This window comes from Saimiri boliviensis, chromosome 14 (assembly GCF_048565385.1).
Source record: "Saimiri boliviensis isolate mSaiBol1 chromosome 14, mSaiBol1.pri, whole genome shotgun sequence".
In the NCBI taxonomy this organism is placed as follows: Eukaryota; Metazoa; Chordata; class Mammalia; order Primates; family Cebidae; genus Saimiri; species Saimiri boliviensis.
Genome location: NC_133462.1, coordinates 78,028,350 through 78,049,523, shown reverse-complemented (window position 1 = coordinate 78,049,523; position 21,174 = coordinate 78,028,350). Strand labels below are relative to the sequence as shown.

The 21,174-nt window shown below is 44.7% G+C and overlaps 1 protein-coding gene across 1 annotated transcript; it reads right to left on the bottom strand.

The window, feature by feature from the left end:
* Positions 1 to 786: 786 nt before the first annotated feature.
* On the bottom strand, positions 787 to 10,864 carry RHOU (ras homolog family member U). The gene is made up of 3 exons (XM_039464295.2): positions 10,324 to 10,864; positions 8,603 to 8,661; positions 787 to 2,632 (listed from the first exon to the last, which is right to left on the bottom strand). Exons 1-3 carry the CDS (start codon positions 10,583 to 10,585, stop codon positions 2,177 to 2,179), a joined length of 777 nt encoding a protein of 258 aa, XP_039320229.1. The 5' UTR covers positions 10,586 to 10,864; the 3' UTR covers positions 787 to 2,176.
* Between the last annotated feature and the right edge of the window lie 10,310 nt (positions 10,865 to 21,174).

Here is a 21,174-nt window from a genome sequence, read left to right as displayed (position 1 = left end):
TGCAGCCCCATACGCTGTCGCATGCATCAAACTTCTTTCAAGTTTTGTGTTCTATCTTAAAAATGAATTTGCATTATACCCCATGCCATTTACTTTAATATAAAAAATAATGTTTCAAATCACTTACCAGTTAAATAACTCATCTTCCCTCCCACACCTCTGGACACCAGACAGGCAGAGCTCAGCCTAAGCCAGGCAGAGCAAGATGAGACTATATTCAATTAGGTCTATTTTAAACATTTCCACAAATAATTTTCCTCCTTCAGGTTGTAAATAAATGCTTCAGGAAACTACAACTGACATCAATTCCAATGTGTTGAATAATCAATAGTTAACAGTCTATGTATTTTACTTGTTTAAAGATTAATCTTTTGTTAAACAAAGAAATTTGTTAATTTTATTTACTAAGAGGAATAAATGGAACCCTAACCTACAGTATAACCTGATCTTTTTTTCTACTGAAAAACACAAACTGGGTATCTTTTTAATATAAAAAAGACAACACAAAACCCACAGAAAAATAAAACTCTTCTACCTAACTGGCTTTACAGAGACTTCCCTCATTAGTTGTGGAAGTGACTTCAGTGGCTCTGTCTCACCCACCACAACTCAGTGTGTTCAGGCTGCCCTGTGGCATGTCAGAGGCATTCCTACCAGAGTAAAAGGTACTCTCCTGAGGTGGCACTTTTTTCTCCAGAAGATTCAGCCCTAAAAGCTGCCACCTTGAAGGATGTATTTCACTGTCACAGGAAGCAGCCAAGCATGGGGGCCATGGTCCCGGCATACACCTGGCCGACCATACACACCGCCCCTCAGGAGTCCTCAGAGTTCACTGGCCTCTGCTGCTACTGCCCTGAAGCCATCTGTGGCTTTCACTGGTTGTTTTAACAGGTTTCAAGATATGTTCATCTCATTTTTTGTTTAGGTTTAAGATGTCCTCAACAATATATATATTAAGATAGACCTAAAAGCATATTCTGAATAAAAAAGACGTTGGTTCACAAAAGTGTCAACAAGAAGAGGAAGCCAAGCTTCCCTAGCACGTGTTTTTGTGGCCATGCTTTTCCCCATTAACTGTGTAAGAGTCTGACCTCTGTCAGGCTACTGTTATCAACAACAAATACAGCCACACAGACCTATGTGTCTGTGTGCATGTGCGTGCGTGGCTGTGCACACAGAGAAGTATATCTTGGCTGACTTGAGAAAAAATGACCTGTTTCCTGTCCCACAAACATTTGCTGTTGGCCTTTCAAAAGTATTCACCTCCCTGCCGAAGCAACAGCTTGAATATGGAAGTTTAAAAACACAGATAGGTGCTCCCTGGTGCCCTCACTACCTAGGATTGAGGCAGCTTGGGGCCTGTGTTACAGTACCAAAAGCAAATGTCACATTCTGATTTCCACAGGAATCACTCCCTAAAACATGAGAAATACTGACTAACACTTCCTTTCCTCTGCACGGCACTCCATGTTCATACAGTGTCAACGCAACTTGTCTAAGAAAGAAAACTCCCCATAAGCAAGTTTCCTTTTTTGTCTACACAGTGCAATAGTGTCATGGGATGGTTTTCATTGGTTGTTTTTAAATCATAAGAAACTGGGTATTAGCAAATGACAAAAGTGACTGTTTTGAGGTTTTGTAGGCAGAGGTCTCGCATTTTTTCTCAGAGTTTTGCTCCTTAAAAAAAAAAAAAAAAAAAAAGGTATGGTTTGCATGGAGTTTCAAAGCTAAGAACTGTTCCTACCATGGTTGACCCGTGTACGTAATGCACTTTGCATTAAGTAGCCCTTAATCAAGAGAGGGTTAGCCATAGCACCCTCCCTTTCGTTCTTCTGTACATTATAATGTAGCAGAATTGCATTCTTGACATCCAGATTTGAGGTGTCTTCTTCATATTAGATATCAATTAACCCAGAGGTCTAGAACTCTAAATTTCCAGAGATGTGAAAAATGTTTAATTTACTTCAAAAATATCTTGCATAAGTATCCCATCCCTAAGCTCAAACAACAACAACATTAAAGGCAAGAAAGAATGCATAAGTTGAGAGCTCCTCCTATAATACATATACACACACTCTCTATACAGGTTCTACACAGTAAAAGGAGTTGTTTCAGCTAATATAGCTTCTAATATTGATTTCATCTGAAAATAGCCTTTCTGGGTGTATTGCCAGCATCATACGAAACAGCAGTACTTCTTCCACCAGGACTTGGAGAGGTTTTTCATTTTATCTGGAGTCCTGCTTTTAGACTTCTTTGGCTGTTGCTGAGTGTCCGAGTATTGAATGCCAGCGACGATGGCTGCATCAAAGACCTCTTTGAGGTTTTTTTGAGTCAAGGCTGAACACTCGATGTAGGAGGCGGCTTTGATTTCCTCGGCGCACAGCTTAGCCGCCTCTTCAGGCACTGGCTTTTCTTTGCATTTGTCCAACTCAATGAGGACTTTGACATCTTCTCTGAGATCTGACTGCGTTCCAACTAGGATGATGGGGGCTTTGGGACAGTGGCAGCGAATCTCCGGCACCCATTTCTCACTGACATTCTGGAAAGATGAGGGGCTCACGACACTAAAGCAGAGCAGGAAGATGTCTGTGTTGGTGTAGCAGAGAGGCCGCAGCTTGTCAAACTCATCCTGCAACCAAGCAAAGTCCCCAAAAGTTATTTTTTAATCAATTCTCATCAGTAAAAAGATCATCTTCACATTTTTCCTTAAAGGGTCTGGCAGGTGACAGAAGACTCACTGGTCCGAGGAGGAAGAGCCTTGAAACCATCCTGCTGTTTACCAAGTGGAGCCAGCGCACAGCAAAGGTGTGGCAGCCGTCTGCTGTCAGGGCCAGCTACGGCCTGAACACTGCCAAGCATGTTCAAAATGTTCATTGACTCTCAAGACTTACTTGCAGCGTAACATAGAAAAAGTGCTCAAAGCAGGTGGGTTCTAGAAATAAAATGGACTTTAGCCTTCAGCTGAGTGTAACCCAAACTTACTCTCAACTCTTGGTACTTAGCTACTCTTCTAAAATTCAGACCATACCCACACTGATCCTCAAGACCCAGACTATGAACCTCAAGACCCCGGTCTATGAACACAGCTCCTCTCTTTATGAATCCAGCCCTGCCTTTCCCCACAACAGCTCCGAGTGATGCCGATTTCATCCCATCTGCACTGTGCACACACTCTGCCCACACCATGCACAGCAGTGTAGAGTAATACTGATCAGACTCGAGGCCAGACCAGAAATGGAGTTGAGGACCTTTGTCGGGCCACGATCATCAGCGACTCGGAAAACATGTGCTTCTCAGTGTCACTTACAGACACTAGTTAATACATCCTCATTCAGGCTATATCATCTCTTCCTCCCTCCTTCCTTCACTTTCTCCTACTTCCTTTATCCTTGCCAATACCCATGGCCTCCATGTACAGTGCTTTGGACAGACAAGAACTGGAGAATAGGCATGCACACCCTACCCTTAAGGTATAGAGAAGTGGATGGAATAAATTAGAGTTGATTATAAATAAACCAACGGTTGTGCTGCCAATGCTCTCCCACGGTCAGCCACTCAACAGACAACACTGAACATCACCTGCACTCAAGGCACAGTGGCAGGCGAGGGGATTCGGTTGTGAACAGACAGATGCTGGTCTCCAAATTAGCATTTCTTTATAGCAGACATCCTACAGTTCCCTGTAGCACCACATTCAGCTAACTGAAAACTTTTGCTCAACTCTTTTGTAGAAAAATATTTACTCTTTCCTATTTAAAATGCATATCTGTTGGTGCCAACCATCCTCAGGTATAAATAATTTCTCAATGACAAGACCAAGCTCAGTGCCATTCATGCTTTTCATTACTCAATTGACACAATCTGATTATTTACTAAGTACTATTTATATCTACATTATTCTCCATCTGCGGCTTTTTTCTCTCGGTATAAAAGAAACCTGTATTTGAATGGACTTTCTTCATTGTTTCAATTACGGGACACCAACCAACCAACTAATCACATTAAAGTCAACCAGCTAAAATGCTCAGGAAACAACATGGTATTTCAGAATGTCACTGACATTTGTGAGGCTTCTGCAAGCGCAAGTTGAAAAAGAATGACTTACCCAAGTGTGGCAGCACGTGCCTATCGTCACAGTTACTTGGGAAGCTGAGGCAGGGGGATCACTTGAGCCCAGGAGTTCAAGACCAGCCTGGGTGACATAGAAAGACCCCTGTCTCTAACAACACTTTTAAAAAGAAAAAGAGTGACTTAAGTTTCTTCAAGCCAACTTTGTGCTGAATAAATAAACACAGAAACGCGTCTGGTGGACTACGGCTCAGCTCTGAAGATGTTTTAATGGAATGCTCCCTCTGTTCTTAGAGGGCCTTAAAGAAAAAAGTGTAAAACTGAGACCAGCATTAAGGCAGCCCCTCAGGTACCTGCCCCCTCAGGTAGCTGCCCCCTCAGATAGCTCCCCACTCAGGTAGCTGCCCCCCCAGGTTAGCTCCCCCCTCAGGTAGGTGCCCCTTCAGGTAGCTGCCCCCCCAGCTAGCTCCCCCCTCAGATAGCTCCCCACTCAGGTAGCTGACCCCCCAGGTTAGCTCCCCCCTCAGGTAGCTGCCCCCTCAGGTAGCTACCCCCTCAGGTAGCTCTTCCCCCAGGTAGCTCCCCCCTCAGGTAGCTGCCCCCTCAGGTAGCTGCCCCCTCAGGTAGGTGCCCCTTCAGGTAGCAGCCCGCCCCCCGTAGCTCCCCTCTCAGGTAGCTGCCCCCTCGGGTAGCTGCCCCCTCAGGTAGGTGCCCCTTCAGGTAGCAGCTCCCCCGGTAGCTCCCCTCTCAGGTAGCTGCCCCCTTGGGTAGCTGCCCCTTGGCCATGCCCTGGCATCTGGAGTTGCATTACTGAGAAAAATGAAGGCAAGCACAAGGGCTGAGCCTTCTGAGTGGGCTTTGGAAACGTATCTCCCCAGATTTCTTGAGATTCTGGCTAAGGAACTTGAGAATTAAAACAGAAATTAGACCCTCTTGCTCAATGCCTGACCAGAAACCTTAGATATTTGATGAATGCAATACACACGTGCAATGAGGACAACTGGAATGTACCCTTTAAAAAAAAAAAAAAAAAAAACGCATTTTTTTCTGAGGCCAAGCAATTTGCATGTGCTTGCCAGATCTGCAGTATAGACGCTGCACAGGATTCTGATCAGGGTGGGCGGGGCAGAGAGAGAAGACTGGATTCTACATCCCTCTGGTTTGGCTGCAACTTGATTTTGTATTTTTTTTTTAGTACCTGATGGGTCAAAAGGCCGAAGAATTTTCAGCTTCTATTGGCAATTCTCCAGTGAACTACTCCTATTTCAGCAATACTTTTTCTCTTATGCCAAAGGTATGTTTTTTCAAGTCTCCAATCTGTCTCTGATCAATCTGCCCTTGAGACTGTAAGCCCAGTGTTAAAAACTCCTTTTGACATCTTATAAACTCACCTACCCTCCCTAACCAGAAAAGCCAAAGGTACAATAAGTGATTTCTTCAGCCTCTAGAGCCATACTCTCCTTTCATCAATTTCTGTGGGAAGCCTACACTCCAGCTCCACATTCCCAAGTTCCAGCCTATCTATGTTCATACTGATTCTCCAGGCATCTGAAGTGGAGGTCAGTGGAGTCACTGATCCTCAAGGTTCTTATGTCAACTGCCTAGAAGAGGTGTGTGTTCCTTACTCCATAAGGAAACACGGCAGGTAACACAGCAAGTCCCCTAAAATGTATTTTATCATACCAGGACGAGGGAGAGTAAAAAAGAATTACCATTTTGACAGCTTGGCTAATAGCCTAAACAAAAACTAATTTATAAATGGGGTAACAGAAAAACAAAAACACAAATACCTGACTTACCTTACCAGCAGCATATTTTTCATAGTTTTTGAAGTTGGTTTTCTACAAATTTTTAGATCGTGGTCTTATTCATTAATTAATTGGATATTTTCTTCTAACCAGAACACAAAAGTTAATAAATACAGTAAATCTCATTGAAAATATTGCTGGGAGGCCAGAATAATAATTTCTAAACAAACTGAAGCTTATAAATGTAGCACCGGCCGGGCGCGGTGGCTCAAGCCTGTAATCCCAGCACTTTGGGAGGCCGAGGCAGGTGGATCACGAGGTCGAGAGATCGAGACCATCCTGGTCAACATGGTGAAACCCCGTCTCTACTAAAAATACAAAAAACTAGCTAGGCGTGGTGGCGCATGCCTGTAATCCCAGCTACTTAGGAGGCTGAGGCAGGAGAATTGCCTGAGCCCAGGAGGCGGAGGTTGCGGTGAGCCGAGATCGCGCCATTGCACTCCAGCCTGGGTAACAAGAGTGAAACTCCGTCTCAAAAAAAAAAAAGAAAAAAAAGAAATAAATAAATAAATAAATGTAGCACCAAGACCTTCGTTTTTCCCTAATTATAAACTTTTTTGGATAAAATTACTTCTAAAATGATGTATGTGCTTCCCTGATTTTTAAACATATTATTCTAAGGAACAATTTAACTCTTCCTTGATAATTCAGAGTCATTTTTACAAAGTTTTTCTAGTAAAATTCCTATTTGTCTTTCAAAACTCTGCTGAGAGGGTTTCCTGCCAGGCCCAGCCAGCCTGCACCTCTGACCTGGAGCCCCTTTCCTTCCTTTAGCTTGCTCCTTCACAAGATTCCGTAAACTGGTTTGTCTTCCCTCTACACTGCATGTCTATTAAGGGGCAGGCCCACGACTTATGGTGGCACCCTCACCACTGGTCCTCCTCTGGTTCATCCATTCTATAAAACCACAAGATTAAGCCCTGCTATGTGCCAGGCACTACACTGAGCACTGAGTATGAAACCCCAGCTCAAGAAGCTGCATCCTGCTTGAAGAGCCAAGACTTACGAGGAGCCCAGTGGTGGACAGTGATATGTGAGTGACGTCCTGGAGCAGGTAGGTGCACTGAGCTTCTGCTCCTCCCCATAAAGCTCCCTGGTAACTGTGGCTTTGGACTTCCTGTGTTTTCCTGACTTCCGTCTTATCCTCAGGCTCTGACTTCAGCAAGGATGACTATGCTTTATGAGATGTTCCTCTGCTTGTGTTTTAAAGATCAGGAAACCTGACCCCCTAGTAGGCAAAGCATTCTCACTTCATACAAGGAAATGAAGCTTGAACTATAAGTACCACCATGGCATTCAGGAAGATTCAGTACTAGATGTGACTGTATTCTTTGATTTTTCTTTTTTATCTTTTTTTCCAAGAGACGATCTTGCTCTGTTGCTCAGGCTGGGGTGCAGTGGCACCACCACAGCTCACTACAGCCCCAAACACCTGGGTTCAAGCCATCCTCCTGCTTCAGCCTCCCAAGTGGCTACTGGCTGGGACTACAGGCAACGTCACCACACCAGGCTAATTTTTTTATTTTGTAGAGATGATGTCTTGCTGTGCTACCCAGGCTGGTCTCAAACTCCTAGCTTCATGCAATCCTCCCACCTCAGCCTCCCAAAGACCATAAACCATCACACCCAGCCTGATTTTTGTTTTCTACAGGCAATACAATATAGACAGTGCTTGGTTTTTTCAAGCTGAGGTGCTCCTATGCTATGATCTCCACTGGCCCAGTGTTCTTGGAGATCAAGGCTAGCCAGTCTTGTATCATCTTGAAGTTTAAAAAATAAGACCTGTCCTCAGTTCTGAATCTGCTGTCCCAGAGTAGGTGAGCAACTTGGAAGCTCTGGCTTAGATGAGGCTCTGGGGGCCAGTGGAAAACCAGTGCCTTCCTAAACATACGTGGTCATGCGATGGCACCTCAGAAAGTGAAGGGGGCACTTTTACCTGCCTACAAAGTACATCTGGGATTTGCTGAACCCTAGAACATACTATAGAGACAAGTTCATTAACTATCACTTTGCCAAAATCAAGTACCCCTAGGAGTTCACAAGGCACAGCCTGACTTCAGTGACTCGAGGACCCACCAAGCGGGACCACAAAGAGGGAATCCCACCCTCCCTAGCTATTTCCTCCAAGTGCCCAGCCCTCGAGACAAGAACCAGCATTCACAATTTGGATAGAACAAGCCCAGTTGGTTCATCCCTCCAGCTTAGGACTGCTCTGACATATGTGTCTGCTTCAGGGAATGGGGCTGGACCGAATGAGTCAAACCATAGCTCAGGAAGGGAAATATTAACCCTTACTGAGGTAAATTCCATCTTTTTCTTGAGCAAATTTCTTAAATATCTGACTCACTGGCCTTTAATAAAATGATTATATCACTAACTTACTTTAGGAAATGACGACAAAACATCACTGAAATTTTTTTCATAAAAACCAGGGAGTAAATAACAGAAATCCTTTAAGATAAGAGCTGTTCTTGACCTGCTCCCTCCCTTGCTTGGCTACGTAGAGCTGGGCCAAATCCTGTTTTATTACTTTGGAAGTATCTTCCCCTGCTTCCTGTCCCCCAACCCCTGGCCCACCCTCAGAGAGAGGCCAACAGCAGAGGTGGGTCCACCTCATGAGACTTTAGAATGACCCAGTTACTGACTGAGGGAATCAAAGGTTATTTGGAAATCTTTAAAAGGCTGTTTCCTTTCCCAGCACTGAGCTGTAACATGATACTGACCTGTCCGGCAGTGTCACAGAGCTGGAGTCTCACAGGCCGCCCATCCACAGACACCACAGCTTAAAAACAAAACCAAAATGACAATCAGGAGGTGTCTTTTAACCCCTTCCGGAATCCTAATAGTTTTAGCTTGCACTATCATTCTCACTCCAAACTCCTCTAATGAATTCAAGCCTCACCTAAAACAAGGAGGCCCTGTAGAGGCGTTTTTGTATACAAACCCGGGGCTGGCAAGTCACTCCATTGCCATGGACCAGGCAGCAAAGCCTGAGCCCTTTGATGGTGCCCCCAGAAAGGCCTATGCTTTTCTCCCAGTCCTGGAAGATTTATTTTCCTGTCACACTTGTTTCAAAGGCCCTTAAAACAACACTGGGGGTCAATGGGAGGCAACGCTGCAGTTTTAAATCAGTGGAAAACCTCACAAATAATTCTGTTTTCCTTTGGGAAAAGTTCCCCAACTTAAGAGTTAATCAAAAAAATTCTAGTTTGTTTTGGGAACATGTGCAAACACAGACTGCCCACATTGTCCCGTTTAAAAATGAGGGCACTTCTTATCTCTGTGGCAGGTCAAAAGGAAGATTAAAAAAGAAGAAAAGAAAGCCATGCCCACCTTTCCACTGGGCTCAGGGACTCGAGGAGTGTGTCGAGGCCTGCAGCAGACATGCGGAGGTTTCTATTTTAATTAAGCACTCCCTTTTATCTCTTTCTATACAACTTTCTAATTGTTTCTAAATATTTATACTAGTCAGCAGGGTGGGAGGAGAAACAGTACCCTGTGGTGGGAACCCACCGGTATAGCACCCATTTTTCTAGGGTACATTTGGGATGAAAGGAAGGTCAGAGAAGCAACTTCTAAAAAAAAAAAAGCAGCAGCAGCAGCAGCAAGACAGTTAAGTGTTTCATACTAGCTTCTGTGCATTTTGACTTTTTCTTAAATTTCTAAAAGACCTGAAAATCAAGATAAAGAAATCCTTTATCATTTTATCTACCAAGGGAAATGACATCGCACCAGTACATAAGGGCTTTAAGCAGCTTAAAGGGATCCTGAAAAGATACCAACAATCAGAATCCGAGCCCATGCTGGTGGGGAAGGTGGTGGGGCTCAGAAAAAAGAAACCGTGTTGACTCTCCAGGTTTCATCCGAACCTAAGCCTTCACGAGGGCTGCTCGGGCTATTTTCACTAAGTCAAGTGTTTTCCCGGCGTCTCCGCGGCTCTTTAAAAGTGGAGATGTTCCTCGTGAGCTGAGCCGCCAGAAAAGAAAAGTGCTACGCTCAGGGCCACAGGTAAAGGCACCTGCGCGTCACCTTCTGATTGAAACTCCGCAGCGGCGCCAGTGACGTCGCCCTCAGGAAACTTTGCTCTAACGCAGCCAACTGGCCCGGCAGCCTGAACTCAACCTCTTTCAGTCCTGCTTATCTGTTGCTTTTTCTTTCTTTCTTTTTTTTTTTTTAATTGGCTGACTGCCTCTCCGCCCTCCCCTCAGCAACCTCTCGTTGTAGGGCTCCCCATTCCCCCGTGGCCCTTTCGTGTTTGCTCCGTGCTTGCCTGGTCCCTGAGACTCAGGAAACGTCCTGCACTCCTCATTTGCCCGGCTTCCCCGTCGAAGCCGCACGGGGGCCCTGCAGCCCCCTGGGGAGCCCCGCGACCCTCGCGCCATCCTCCCTCCGCTGGGCGGACCGCGGCCACGGGCCCCCCGCCCCGGCCCCCAAGCCAGCTCACCCGAGAAGTTGTCGAAGGCGGTGGGGATGTACTCGGTGGGGTAACCGTTGGTGGTGTAGCTTACCACCAGGCTCGTCTTGCCCACCGCGCCGTCGCCGACCAGCACGCACTTGACGCCGCGCCCCTCGGCACCGCCCGCGCGCCCCCGGCCCCCCGGCTCCCCAGGCCCGCGTGCCCCGCGTCCCCCGCGCTCCCGACGCGGCGGCACCGGAGGGGCCTCGCAGCGGTCGGGAAACGCGGGGTCCCCCTGCTGCGGGGGCATCGATCCGCGAGAGCGGGCTTGCGGGCGCGGGAGAGCAGGGCCCGGCCCGACCGCCCCTCCGCCCCGGAGGGTTGCGGGAGGGAGGAGCTGTCACCGACAGCTGCGGGCGCGTCCCCGGCCCCTGAGAGTGGCGGTTCCGGGCCGCACGGCTCGTAGACAAAGGCGGCCGGGGAGGGTCGCGGCTCCTCGCTCCGGCGGCGCCAGCCGCTCTGCCCCGCGCGATTGGAGGACAGCGGTCCGAGCGCCGTGGATCCCGAGCGCTCTGTCTCCGCCCGGCTTCCCGGCGACACGACGCGTGGGGGGCGGGCAGGCGGGCGGGGAAGGAAAAGAGGCGGGTCCGGCCGGGCAGCTGAGTCCCCGCGCCGAGGCCACAGCGCCCCCCGCCTGCGCGCCGCGCTCTTGCACCGGTGCCCAAGGCGTCGCCGCGACCCGGCAGGCGGGGATGCGAACACTGGCGCGGGAGAACCTGGAGCACACGTTCCGGAGAACCTTCCCAACCCGCTCCGGGAAGCGGCGCTAGAAGGAGCCAGGCCAGCCTCGGCAGCCTCCTCCCCAGCTCCAGAGACGGTGACCACCGCGCGACTGGCCCCGGCGGTTCCGCTTTCTGGCGCCCACGCAAGCCGGCAAGCCCGAGCCGCCTCCTCCTCCCCGCTGGCCACCGCTCCACCCAGGGGGGAAAACCAAGTGTCCTGGAGACCTGTCCCGCGAATAAGATTGAATTAACCGGCAGCTTTTTTCCTTAAGTCTAACTGCAGCTGATCGTGTGATTTTTCTCATTTTGAAGCAACAGGATGCCCAGCTCCATTGTGAGTGCTCCTTTGACTTTCTCTTTTGGCATGCCGTGAACATTTATACATTTATGCTCCAGCAAATTTTTTATAGCCCCACATCCTTCACTTACTTAAATGTAATTCGGAGACATTAGTACATCTGAAAACAAGTATTCGGTTCCTCTTTGATTCCTTTCTCTCTCTCTCTGCCTTCCTTCCACATGTGGTTGACAGTCCATTCAGAAAAAGGACGCCTCTTCTGGGCCAAGTCAGAACACAAACAGTCCTGGGGGTGTACGGTGTGGTGTGAGAAGAGCCACATATTATTAATACACATATTGATACTATTATTATTACTAGTGGTAGTAAAAATAATAAATATTAAGCTTTCATAATGTGTCAGATACTGTTGTAAGCACTCTTCATGAACTAATTCTTTTAATCTTAACATTACTTATGCCCATTTTACAGATGAGAACACCTGAGACACAAAGATATTTCATAACATTTTTGGATTCCACAAGCTAGTAAGTGGCAGTGCCAGAATCCAAACCCAAATAGTCTAGCCCCAGAGCCTGAGCTTCTAACCAAAGTCCTGGAGGCAAAAGTAAGCCAGTATGATCAACGCAGGCTTGAACTTAGGGCCATGGTCAGAATGCAGAGATGGATTAATCAAGAAGGTAGAAGCTTGAATCCAGGACCCCTGACTTGCAAAGGACACGTTCACATTGCTTGGAACCCTAGCAATGTGCACCCATGGTAATATGTTACTGTAAATTTTGAAAAAAAAAAAAAAATTTAATCACCACCAGTTAAATTCACCGTCTTTTTAAACTCTAACTTATCCTCGTATTGAGTGACTTTGAAGAGGCCATCAACAGACCAGGGCTAGTGTTAAGTTTTGAGCCTCAGGCACCTGGCTTGCCTCTCCCCAGCCCTGGCCTCGACGGGATATTTTATGTGGTTTACAGTTCTCCCCTGTAGTTGTGCTGGTGCTGTCCACCCAGGTGTAGGAACAGCTACCACTGACATACCTACTATCCTCTATGAGAGTCACATTGGTGTCCTGAACAGTCTTACTTTCCCCAACACTAGAAGGGTTCCAGTAGCAAAAGAGTAGCAGAGCTTGTGATGGGCAGAGCTGGAAGCTAGTCTGGAAATTCTTTCCATCATAAAACTCCTAGCATCTGCTGGTGCAGTGGCTCACACTTGTAAGCCCAGCACTTCGGGAGGCTGAAGCAGTCAGATCGGTAGAGGCCATGAGTTTGAGACCAGCCTGGCCAACATGGCAAAATCCTGTCTTTACCAAAAATTTAAAAATTAGCCAGGCATGGTGGCTCACTCCTGTAATCCTAGATACTCCAGAGGCTGAGATGGGAGGATCACTTGAGCCTGAGAAGTCGAGGTTCCAGTGAGTCCTCGATCGGCCAGTGCACTCTAGCCTGGGTGAGAGTAGAGACTGTCTCAAGAAGAAACAAACAAACACAAAAAAACACAGCATTGTTAGAGGTTTGGCTCTCTCAGCTATACATGATCAAGACAGAAGTTCTCTCTTATCAGGAATGTACCTGTACTGGAATGCAGCAGATACAGTTATAAATAGACCATATGTTTTTGGAGAAAAATCACATGAAGTGGTCTGAATTCCCATATTTATAAACACACGAGGCTATAGCAGTACAACAGAAAGCAAGTTCGCCGGTGTGTGAAGTAGCTTCCTGTTGTTCCTATAGACAATGTCTTACAAAACTGAAGAAGTGATCAGAGGGTATGCAACTGAAAAATGTAAATAGTGTAATAGAAGTGTGTCAAGCAGTTTATTAAAATATTATGTCATGTATTTTGTTGAAGTTTATGGGATTCGTTAGTTTTTTTTTTTTAATTTGTAACTTTTTGTGATGCATTTCTCCCTTTAAACATTTATTTTTGTATCTAACTTTCTATTCTTTTCATATATATTTTTCTTAAGTCTCACAAATGTGATAAGCCTCAGGCCCTACATAACTTGTCTTTGCCCCTCCATCTGGCCAGCTATCAGCTTTTGTGTCCCATGCCTCCCGCTCTTGCTTTACCCCCTCTCATGCTGAATATCATCCCACACCCACTCATTTGAGCCCATTTTTCTGGATTCAACTTAATCAGCTCCCTGCATTGTTATCTAAAATGCCCAGAACTAATGTTTGCCTTATTCATAAGACTCTTTTGTAGGCGACAAAGGAAAGCAGACCCCATGCCAAACAGTTCAGTATTTCACCTAAGTCCAAAAGCAGAGAGATGACAGAATGGCTACCACCGTCGGGGACTACAAGAAGCCCTTCAAGGTGTGTAGCCTCAAACTGTATATTTGTTTGTTTATTTGCTTATTGTCTGTCTCCTCTTACAAGCTCCCTGAAATCAAAAACTTAATTTTGCTCATTCCTGTATCCCACACTTAGAAGCATGTGAGGCAAGTAGTAGGTGCTTAATAAATACTTAAGCAGTGGTAAATATGTAAGTGAAAGTAAAACATGTTTTGAATTTTACAGTTCTGTAAAAAAAAAATATAGAAAAGCAAAAGAATGTAAAACATGGACTCTCAAATCATGGACAGTTGTATTTTTATGCTTTTATAAAATATTTTTAGAATGAATGAAGGGAATTTGACCACTTCTTGCAGCTATTAGTATAAAACCCTGTCTTTGCTCAGTTTTAAGACCAAAAAAATGTATTATCCCTCATGTATTCCCATTTGTTTTTCACCAAAACAGTGCAATGCCTTCATCGTGCGGTGGGTCTAGTAAATTAAGAAAATGCTGGCACATGGCTGGGTGCAGAATTTCCTTTCTTAAGATTTGGTCTCTGGCCAAAAAATCTTGATTTTTTTCCAGCAAGTTATCTTAACTGTTCCACTAGCAAATAATTAATTAATAGTGAATTTGTGGTTTTTTACTAAAATGATAAGGGGAAAAAAATGTCCTAATAGACTTTCCACTGTGTACCTGTGATTTTTTGCCCAGCTGTGAGCATTCATTCCCCACCACCACCACCTACCCACTACACCCCCTCCAGGACTTCCAGCAACCTACCCCTGGGCCCCCAACAACATGTCAGAGAAGCTGTCTTCCCCTTGAACTACAAGTCTGTAACCCCATCCTCTTTCTTCCACAAACTTGCTCTTTCTCTGCTTAGGTGTCACCTCCTCCAAGAGTGTTTATTTTTGTGTCTAATTTTCTATGCTTAATTTTGTATTCTTTTTTTTTTTTTTAAGATGGGGTTTCACCATCATGGCCAGGCTGGTCTTGAACTCCTGACCTCAGGTGATCCACCCACCTTGGCCTCCCAAAGTGCTAGGATTATAGGCGTGAGCCACCACGCCTGGCTGTATTCTCTTTCTTAATGAAGTCCTCAAAATGCCATAAGCTTCAGGCCCTACAAAACTTGGCTTTGCTTCTCTATCTGGCCATCTGTCAGTTTTTGTGTTCCACAGCCTCCCTCTCTTGCTTTACCCCTCTTTATGTTGAACCGTCCCACGCCGACTTATTTGGGCACATTTTCTGGACTTGACTTAATCAGCCCCTTAACAGCCTTATCTAAATGCCCGAAACTAATGCTTGCCCTATTCATAAGAATCTTCTACACCCCAACGCCAAACGGATTGGTATTTCATTCAAGTCCAGAAATGTTCCCTGATCCCTTATATGGATGTACATGCACTTGTCCCTATCACAGGCCTTATCTAGTGAAATCATCTACTGATGACAGAGCAGCTACCCTTGCTCATAATCCCCTAAAAGGCAGTCTCCCCAGTTCACAAAACTCTTCCCCACAACACAGTACTAATACATTTTCTAGGATTTTTTCCATCAAGTTATTTTAACTGTTCCACTAGCAAATAATTAATTAATAGTGAATTTGTAGTTTTTCACTAAAATGGTAAGAAAAAAAAGGTCCTAATAAACTTTCCACTGTGTACCTGTGATTTTTGCATATTTTGATATAGTTAGGAAATAAATATTTAGCTGCTCAACATATTCCTTGCCAGGTGTCATTGCCATCATCACATTAAATGTAAAGCTGTTTTTCCTGCTATTTATAACATTTCACCATTTACTGTATACCAAATCAGAACAGTACAGTTTTTGGATCTTTCATTTTAGCAGGTCGTATAACTCTCTGTGTATATAACTCTTTAAACCGTAAGTAACCCTTTGCCTTGGACATATTAATCTGATTTCTTTCCTTCAGCAGTGCCCGAGATTTTTAATACCCTATAAGAGAACATCAGAAAAAATATTTCCTAAAGATGGGCAGTATATTGCCAACATTGCTGTCTGGTCCCAGAATTCCCTTTTTTGTATGGCTCTGGGCTAAAGTTGTCCAGGGACATGATTCTTAGAATTGGGAAGACTGAAGGGAAATGGAGGAGGGTCACATGGTCTAACATGTCAGTGGATGGACACAGCGGGGCCCAGCGTGTCCTCACTAGCCTCCAGCTTTGCAACATCATCATCTGTCTTCTGGCTCTGCTAACCCAGAGCAGCAGTCAGCCCTCACCCTGCCCCTGGGCCCAAAAGAGGCTGCAGTCCCTACACCTCATGCCTCAAGCTGCCCGTCCACAGCCCCCTAGCGGCCACATCTGCATAACTTACCATTGGATTTTCTCCACGTACCCACTAGTACCCTGCACAAGGGCTTCAGCTGGACAAGGTTAGGCACTGTTTCCCTCTGAACTTCCCCAGCAAGGCCCAAACTTATGAAAGCTCTCCTTCCTTATTCCTATACCATGGAGTGGCTCTGATTTCCTGACTGAGACCTGACCAATAGTTTCTTCTTTTCCACTGGGGATGTCATCCTAGGAAAAAAAAAAATGACAAGAAAAATGTCTTGACATGTTTCACTAGAGAAGATGGGAAATCATATAAATGTCACCAAACCAGCAAATGGGCTACCAGTGGCTCCTTTCAGGAGTCACAAACATCAGCTAGTGTCACAGTGAGGGCTCAGACCACGTGGTTGGATGCACTGATACTAGTTTTCCTGCCTCCAGAAGTCCTTTCATCACCTGCCATCACCTTGTTGATAACGAGAATGAATGAATTAAACTCTCCCACTGGTATCATGAAAGTTTCAGGTATAAGAATCAATCCTTAATTTTGATTATAAAATAATATTTCTGAAACTGTTTATGTTGTTTTTACTAGTTAGATTAGGCTATGCTACGCTGCAATAATAAGTGAACTCAAAATTTCAATGTCTAGAAACATAGGAGTTAATTTTTTGATCATGCAACATTCACAGCAGATTTAGTAGCTCCCTTTAAAGTGGTGACTCAGAGATGCTGTCCGCTTGCATCTTGTAACTATGCCACCTGGGACACACATTTCTATGTGTGTGTACCCTGCATTTGGATATATGAACGTGTGCATTCCTGCCTGTGTATGTACCCATGCATTTCTATGAGTGAACACATATATTTCTGTGGGTGAACAAATGCATATAATGGCAATTTTATAAGAGCTCAAAACTAGAAACCATACAAATGGATGAGTTACTTTCGAAATTCATGTTATACTATGATTCAGTCAAGAAAATGAGTAAACATACAAGAATCTCATCAACTCAATGAGAAGTGAAAGAAGCCGGACACAAAAGAGTATAAACAATCTTATTTGATTTATATAAAGTTTAGAAATTGAGAAAACTCGGCCAGGAGTGGTGACTCACACTTGTAATCTCAGCACTTTGGGAGGTTGAGGCAGGTGGATCACAAGGTCAGGGGTTCGAGACTAACCTGGCCAATATGGTGAAAATACAAAAATACAAAAAATTAGCCAGGCATGGTGTCATGCTCCTGTAGTCCCAGCTACTTGGGAAGCTGAGGCATAAGAATTGCTTGAACCCGGGAGGCAAAGTTTGCAGTGAGCTGATATCGCACCACTGCACTCCAGCCCGGGTGACAGATCAAGACTTCAAAGAAATTGACAAAACTCATCAGTGCTAGAAGTCAGAGTAATTGAGGGCACTTGCTACATTCAGGAAGGAAAGGGGCCATGGGACGCTTCTGATATTCAGGTGATGTTCTATTTCTTGATCTGAGTGGTGATTTTATAGATGTGCACTTTATAGTAATTATTTGCCATATATTTGTTTCATTCACTTTTGTGAATTGTGTTACATTTTTAAATTTTAATGATTAAACAAATTCAAACATATATATCATATTAAATAGAACTTATGGTTATTTGCATTGCAAAAAACTATTTGCTTTAGCCTAGCACATTGCTAATCACATATTGTACACTTTTTGAATTAAATAACACTCTTATAAAATTTAAATGTGATATGAGAACTGAAATCCTCTATTTATACAAAGCTTTTCCAGGAACATGAAGTACTGTACATCATTTACATCTCTAACATTTATTTTTAATGGGGGTATCATCTTCCACCAGGACTATTTGTGTTTCAATATCTTTAACTACCTGAACTGGTTCTACAGAATTATCACAAGAGATAAATGGTAATTTATATACACAAGTTCTGGAAGAAAAATGAAACCACCAGGGAGGGCCCTTAGAAGGATAGCAGGTAAATTTGCCTAGAGAAGAAAGACTAGACTCGCTGCCAATGTGGAAAATAGATGCTGTGCTAGGCAGGCTGAGCTATGCTGGTGGCACCATTCCTGCATCACTCTTGGTTTATCTTCCTCTGTTAAATCCCCTTCTCTGGGTCTTCTCAGCTGTTGCAACCCTGCTGTTCCTCCTTGATGAGAAAGGCCGTCTCTACTCCCTGGGACCTGGAACTGCTACAGCAATCCCAATTGATCTTCCCAGCCATCTGACTCTTCCTTTGAATAGAGGAGCCTCCTTCTTTCCAGACCTTCAGAGAAACTGATATGTTTCCAACTTCCCACCCCAAACACACATCACAGAAACTCCCCAGGCGAAATGTTCCCTAGCTGCCCAAGTCCTCAAAATGATAAGAACTCATTAGAAACCCCTCTTAGCTATTGCAAAACTGTGGTCTCCCCTAATTTGAGTTTACATGTATAGAAGGAGGCCAGGATAACTCCAGGGATGGCCTGACAAACCAAACTTATCATTGACTGAGAAATGGAAGATTCCAGCAAATGGCAGGTTTGGGGAGAAAGATTAGGAATTCAGTTTGTACATATGAAGTTTGAGTTGCCTAGGAGATGTCCAAGAGGAAATATTGGACAGACAATTGAACATACAAGCTGGAGTTCCAAGGGAGGTGCTGGTGACAGGTATAAATAAGTTCACAGTTTCACCAGCATGTGGACGAAGGATGAGAGGGCTTAGAAGGGGGTGAAGACCCAGAAAAGAAGAGGCCCAAGGACCGAGCTCTGAGGACTCCCTTGTTAAAGAAAAAAGACTGACATTTTAAGAGCTAGAAAGTATTAAGGCCAAACATCAGACACTGAGAAAGAAGAAATAGAAAAGCTAGCTGCCAAAATCTCTTGTCTGTAGGAATAAGAGCACACACGGGTACCTAGCACCTTACCGCAGTTAGCCATTTAGCCCATTTGAACTTGAAACCATTCTTTTTTCCTTTGTTTACAGTGTGGCCAGTAATAAATCTGACACGGCACTGTTGCCACCCTATTTTAAGGGCACCAGCCACTGCCTATTTGCCAATGAATTGTTTCATTGGTTTCTGGTGCTGGGTTGGATTTCAGTGAAAGAAGTCCCAACTGCAGTGGAAAACAAAGGCTGGGCATGGTGGCTCACACCTATAATCCCAGCACTTTGGGAGGCTGAGGTGGGTGGATCACTTGAGGTCAGGAGTTCAAGATCAGCCTAGTTAACATGGTGAAACCCCGTCTCTACTAAAAATACAAAATTAGCTCATGCTTGTAATTCCAGCTACTTGGGAGGTTGAGGCAGGTGAATCTCTTAAATCTGGGTGGTAGAGGTTGAAGTGAGCCAAGATCGTGCCAATGCACTCCAGCCTGGGCAACCAGAGAGAAACACCATCTCAAAACAAAACAAACTGGGTAGTCGTGGGGGGTGTGTCCTCAGGACACAGCCCTTAACCAAACAGTCCGGTTTTCTTTGTCCAGCACACCTACTGGATCTTGCTGTGTCAGTAAACAGACCTGCTCGGAGTTTGTTTTCCCTGATAAGGCCCACGAGTATTGCAAGCTTACTAGAACCAAAGGGACCAGGGCTTGGCTTTGACTAATAATGAAACCGTAGTCATCTCTTTCCTTTTAAAAAGCATTAAAATATCTTGTTTCTCCTTTAGAAAGAAAATATTCTCTTGAGTCCTCCAAATTATGAGTGAAACTCTTAGAGCTACTGTTTCAAAAGACAAGGTAATGAATTCTATTTTTTTCTTCTTTTTTTTTTTTTTTTTTTGAGATGGTGTCTGTTACCCTGGCTGGAGTGCAGTGGCACCATCTTAGCTCACTGCAACCTTCGCCTCCCCTGTTCAAGTGATTCTCCTGCTTCAACCTCCCAAGTAGCTGGGATTACAGACACCCAACACCACGCCCAGCTAATTTTTGTATTTTTAGTAGAGATGGGGGTTTCACCATGTTGGCCAGGCTGGTCTCAAACTACTGACCTCAAGTGATCCACCTGCATCGGCCTCCCAAAGTGCTGCGATTTCAAGTGTGAGCCCCCAAGGTGATAAATTCTAAGCCATCAGTGGGAGTTCAGAGGCCAGACACGACCAGGGAGACATCTGCTGTGCGAACCTGGGAAGGCTGTGGAGACTTCTTTAGAGGAAAGCGCTGGTTAATGTTTCTTACTTCCCTGGAGCATGGTCTGGTAGAAATGCGGGCCGGGGTGGGAGATGACTTCTCTATGTTCCAGAGCAAATGAAGGATATTTTCCTAATTATTCTTGTGAAGCAAGTAGAATACTGATACCTGAACTTGCTACAGAGCATAAAAAAATAAAATTACAAACCAATATTACGTATGAAAATTGAGGTAAATTTTAAAAATAAAATATGTATAAACAATTTAACACCACATTAAGAAAATAATACACCATGGCCAAGTGGGAATTATTCCAGCAATTCAAAGCTGGTTTATTTAGGAAGCCCATTAATATAATTAATACACCATATTAATAACTTTGAGAAGAAAAATCTTATGGTTGCCTCCATAGAGGCTATAAAACCTTTTATAATATTTAACATCTGAGAGCACAAAAACTCAAGCTGGTCTTTCTCTACTCTCATGCCACAGTCAACACAGAAGACTTCCATGACCAAATGTGTGGGAATTTCTCTACACAGCAAGCAAGTAATCAATTCTACAGCAGACACGAGCTGAGTATCCTTCAATTCCGTTCCGAGAGCATCTACCTGGAGATAGGGTCAGATCCCGAAGTTGGGTCAGTTTTATAAGACTACCCCCACTCCAGTGCCAGTAGCAAGCCCCAGGTTGTTCTGCCTGTGCTTCCAACTGACTGGCTATAAAACAGGGATCCTACAACCTCTCCTTGGGTTTGCTTAATTTGCTAGAGTGGCTCATAGAGCTTACTTATGTTTTCCAGTTTATTATAAAGAATATTACAAGCTGGGCATGGTGGCTCACACCTGTAAATCCCAGCACTTTGGGAGGCCAAGCTGGGAGGATTGCTTGAGGCCAAGAGTTCAAGATCAGCCTGGGCAACATAGCAAGACCCCTATCTCTACAAAAAAATAGAGATAAAAATATTTTTCCACAACATTTTTCTACAAAAATAGAAATTAAAAAATTAGCCGAGCATGGTGATGCATGCCCCAAACAAAAAAGGATAGGATAGTACAAAAAGTTACAGAATGGCAAGGGGTTCCATGCCCTCCCTGGGCACATCACGCTCC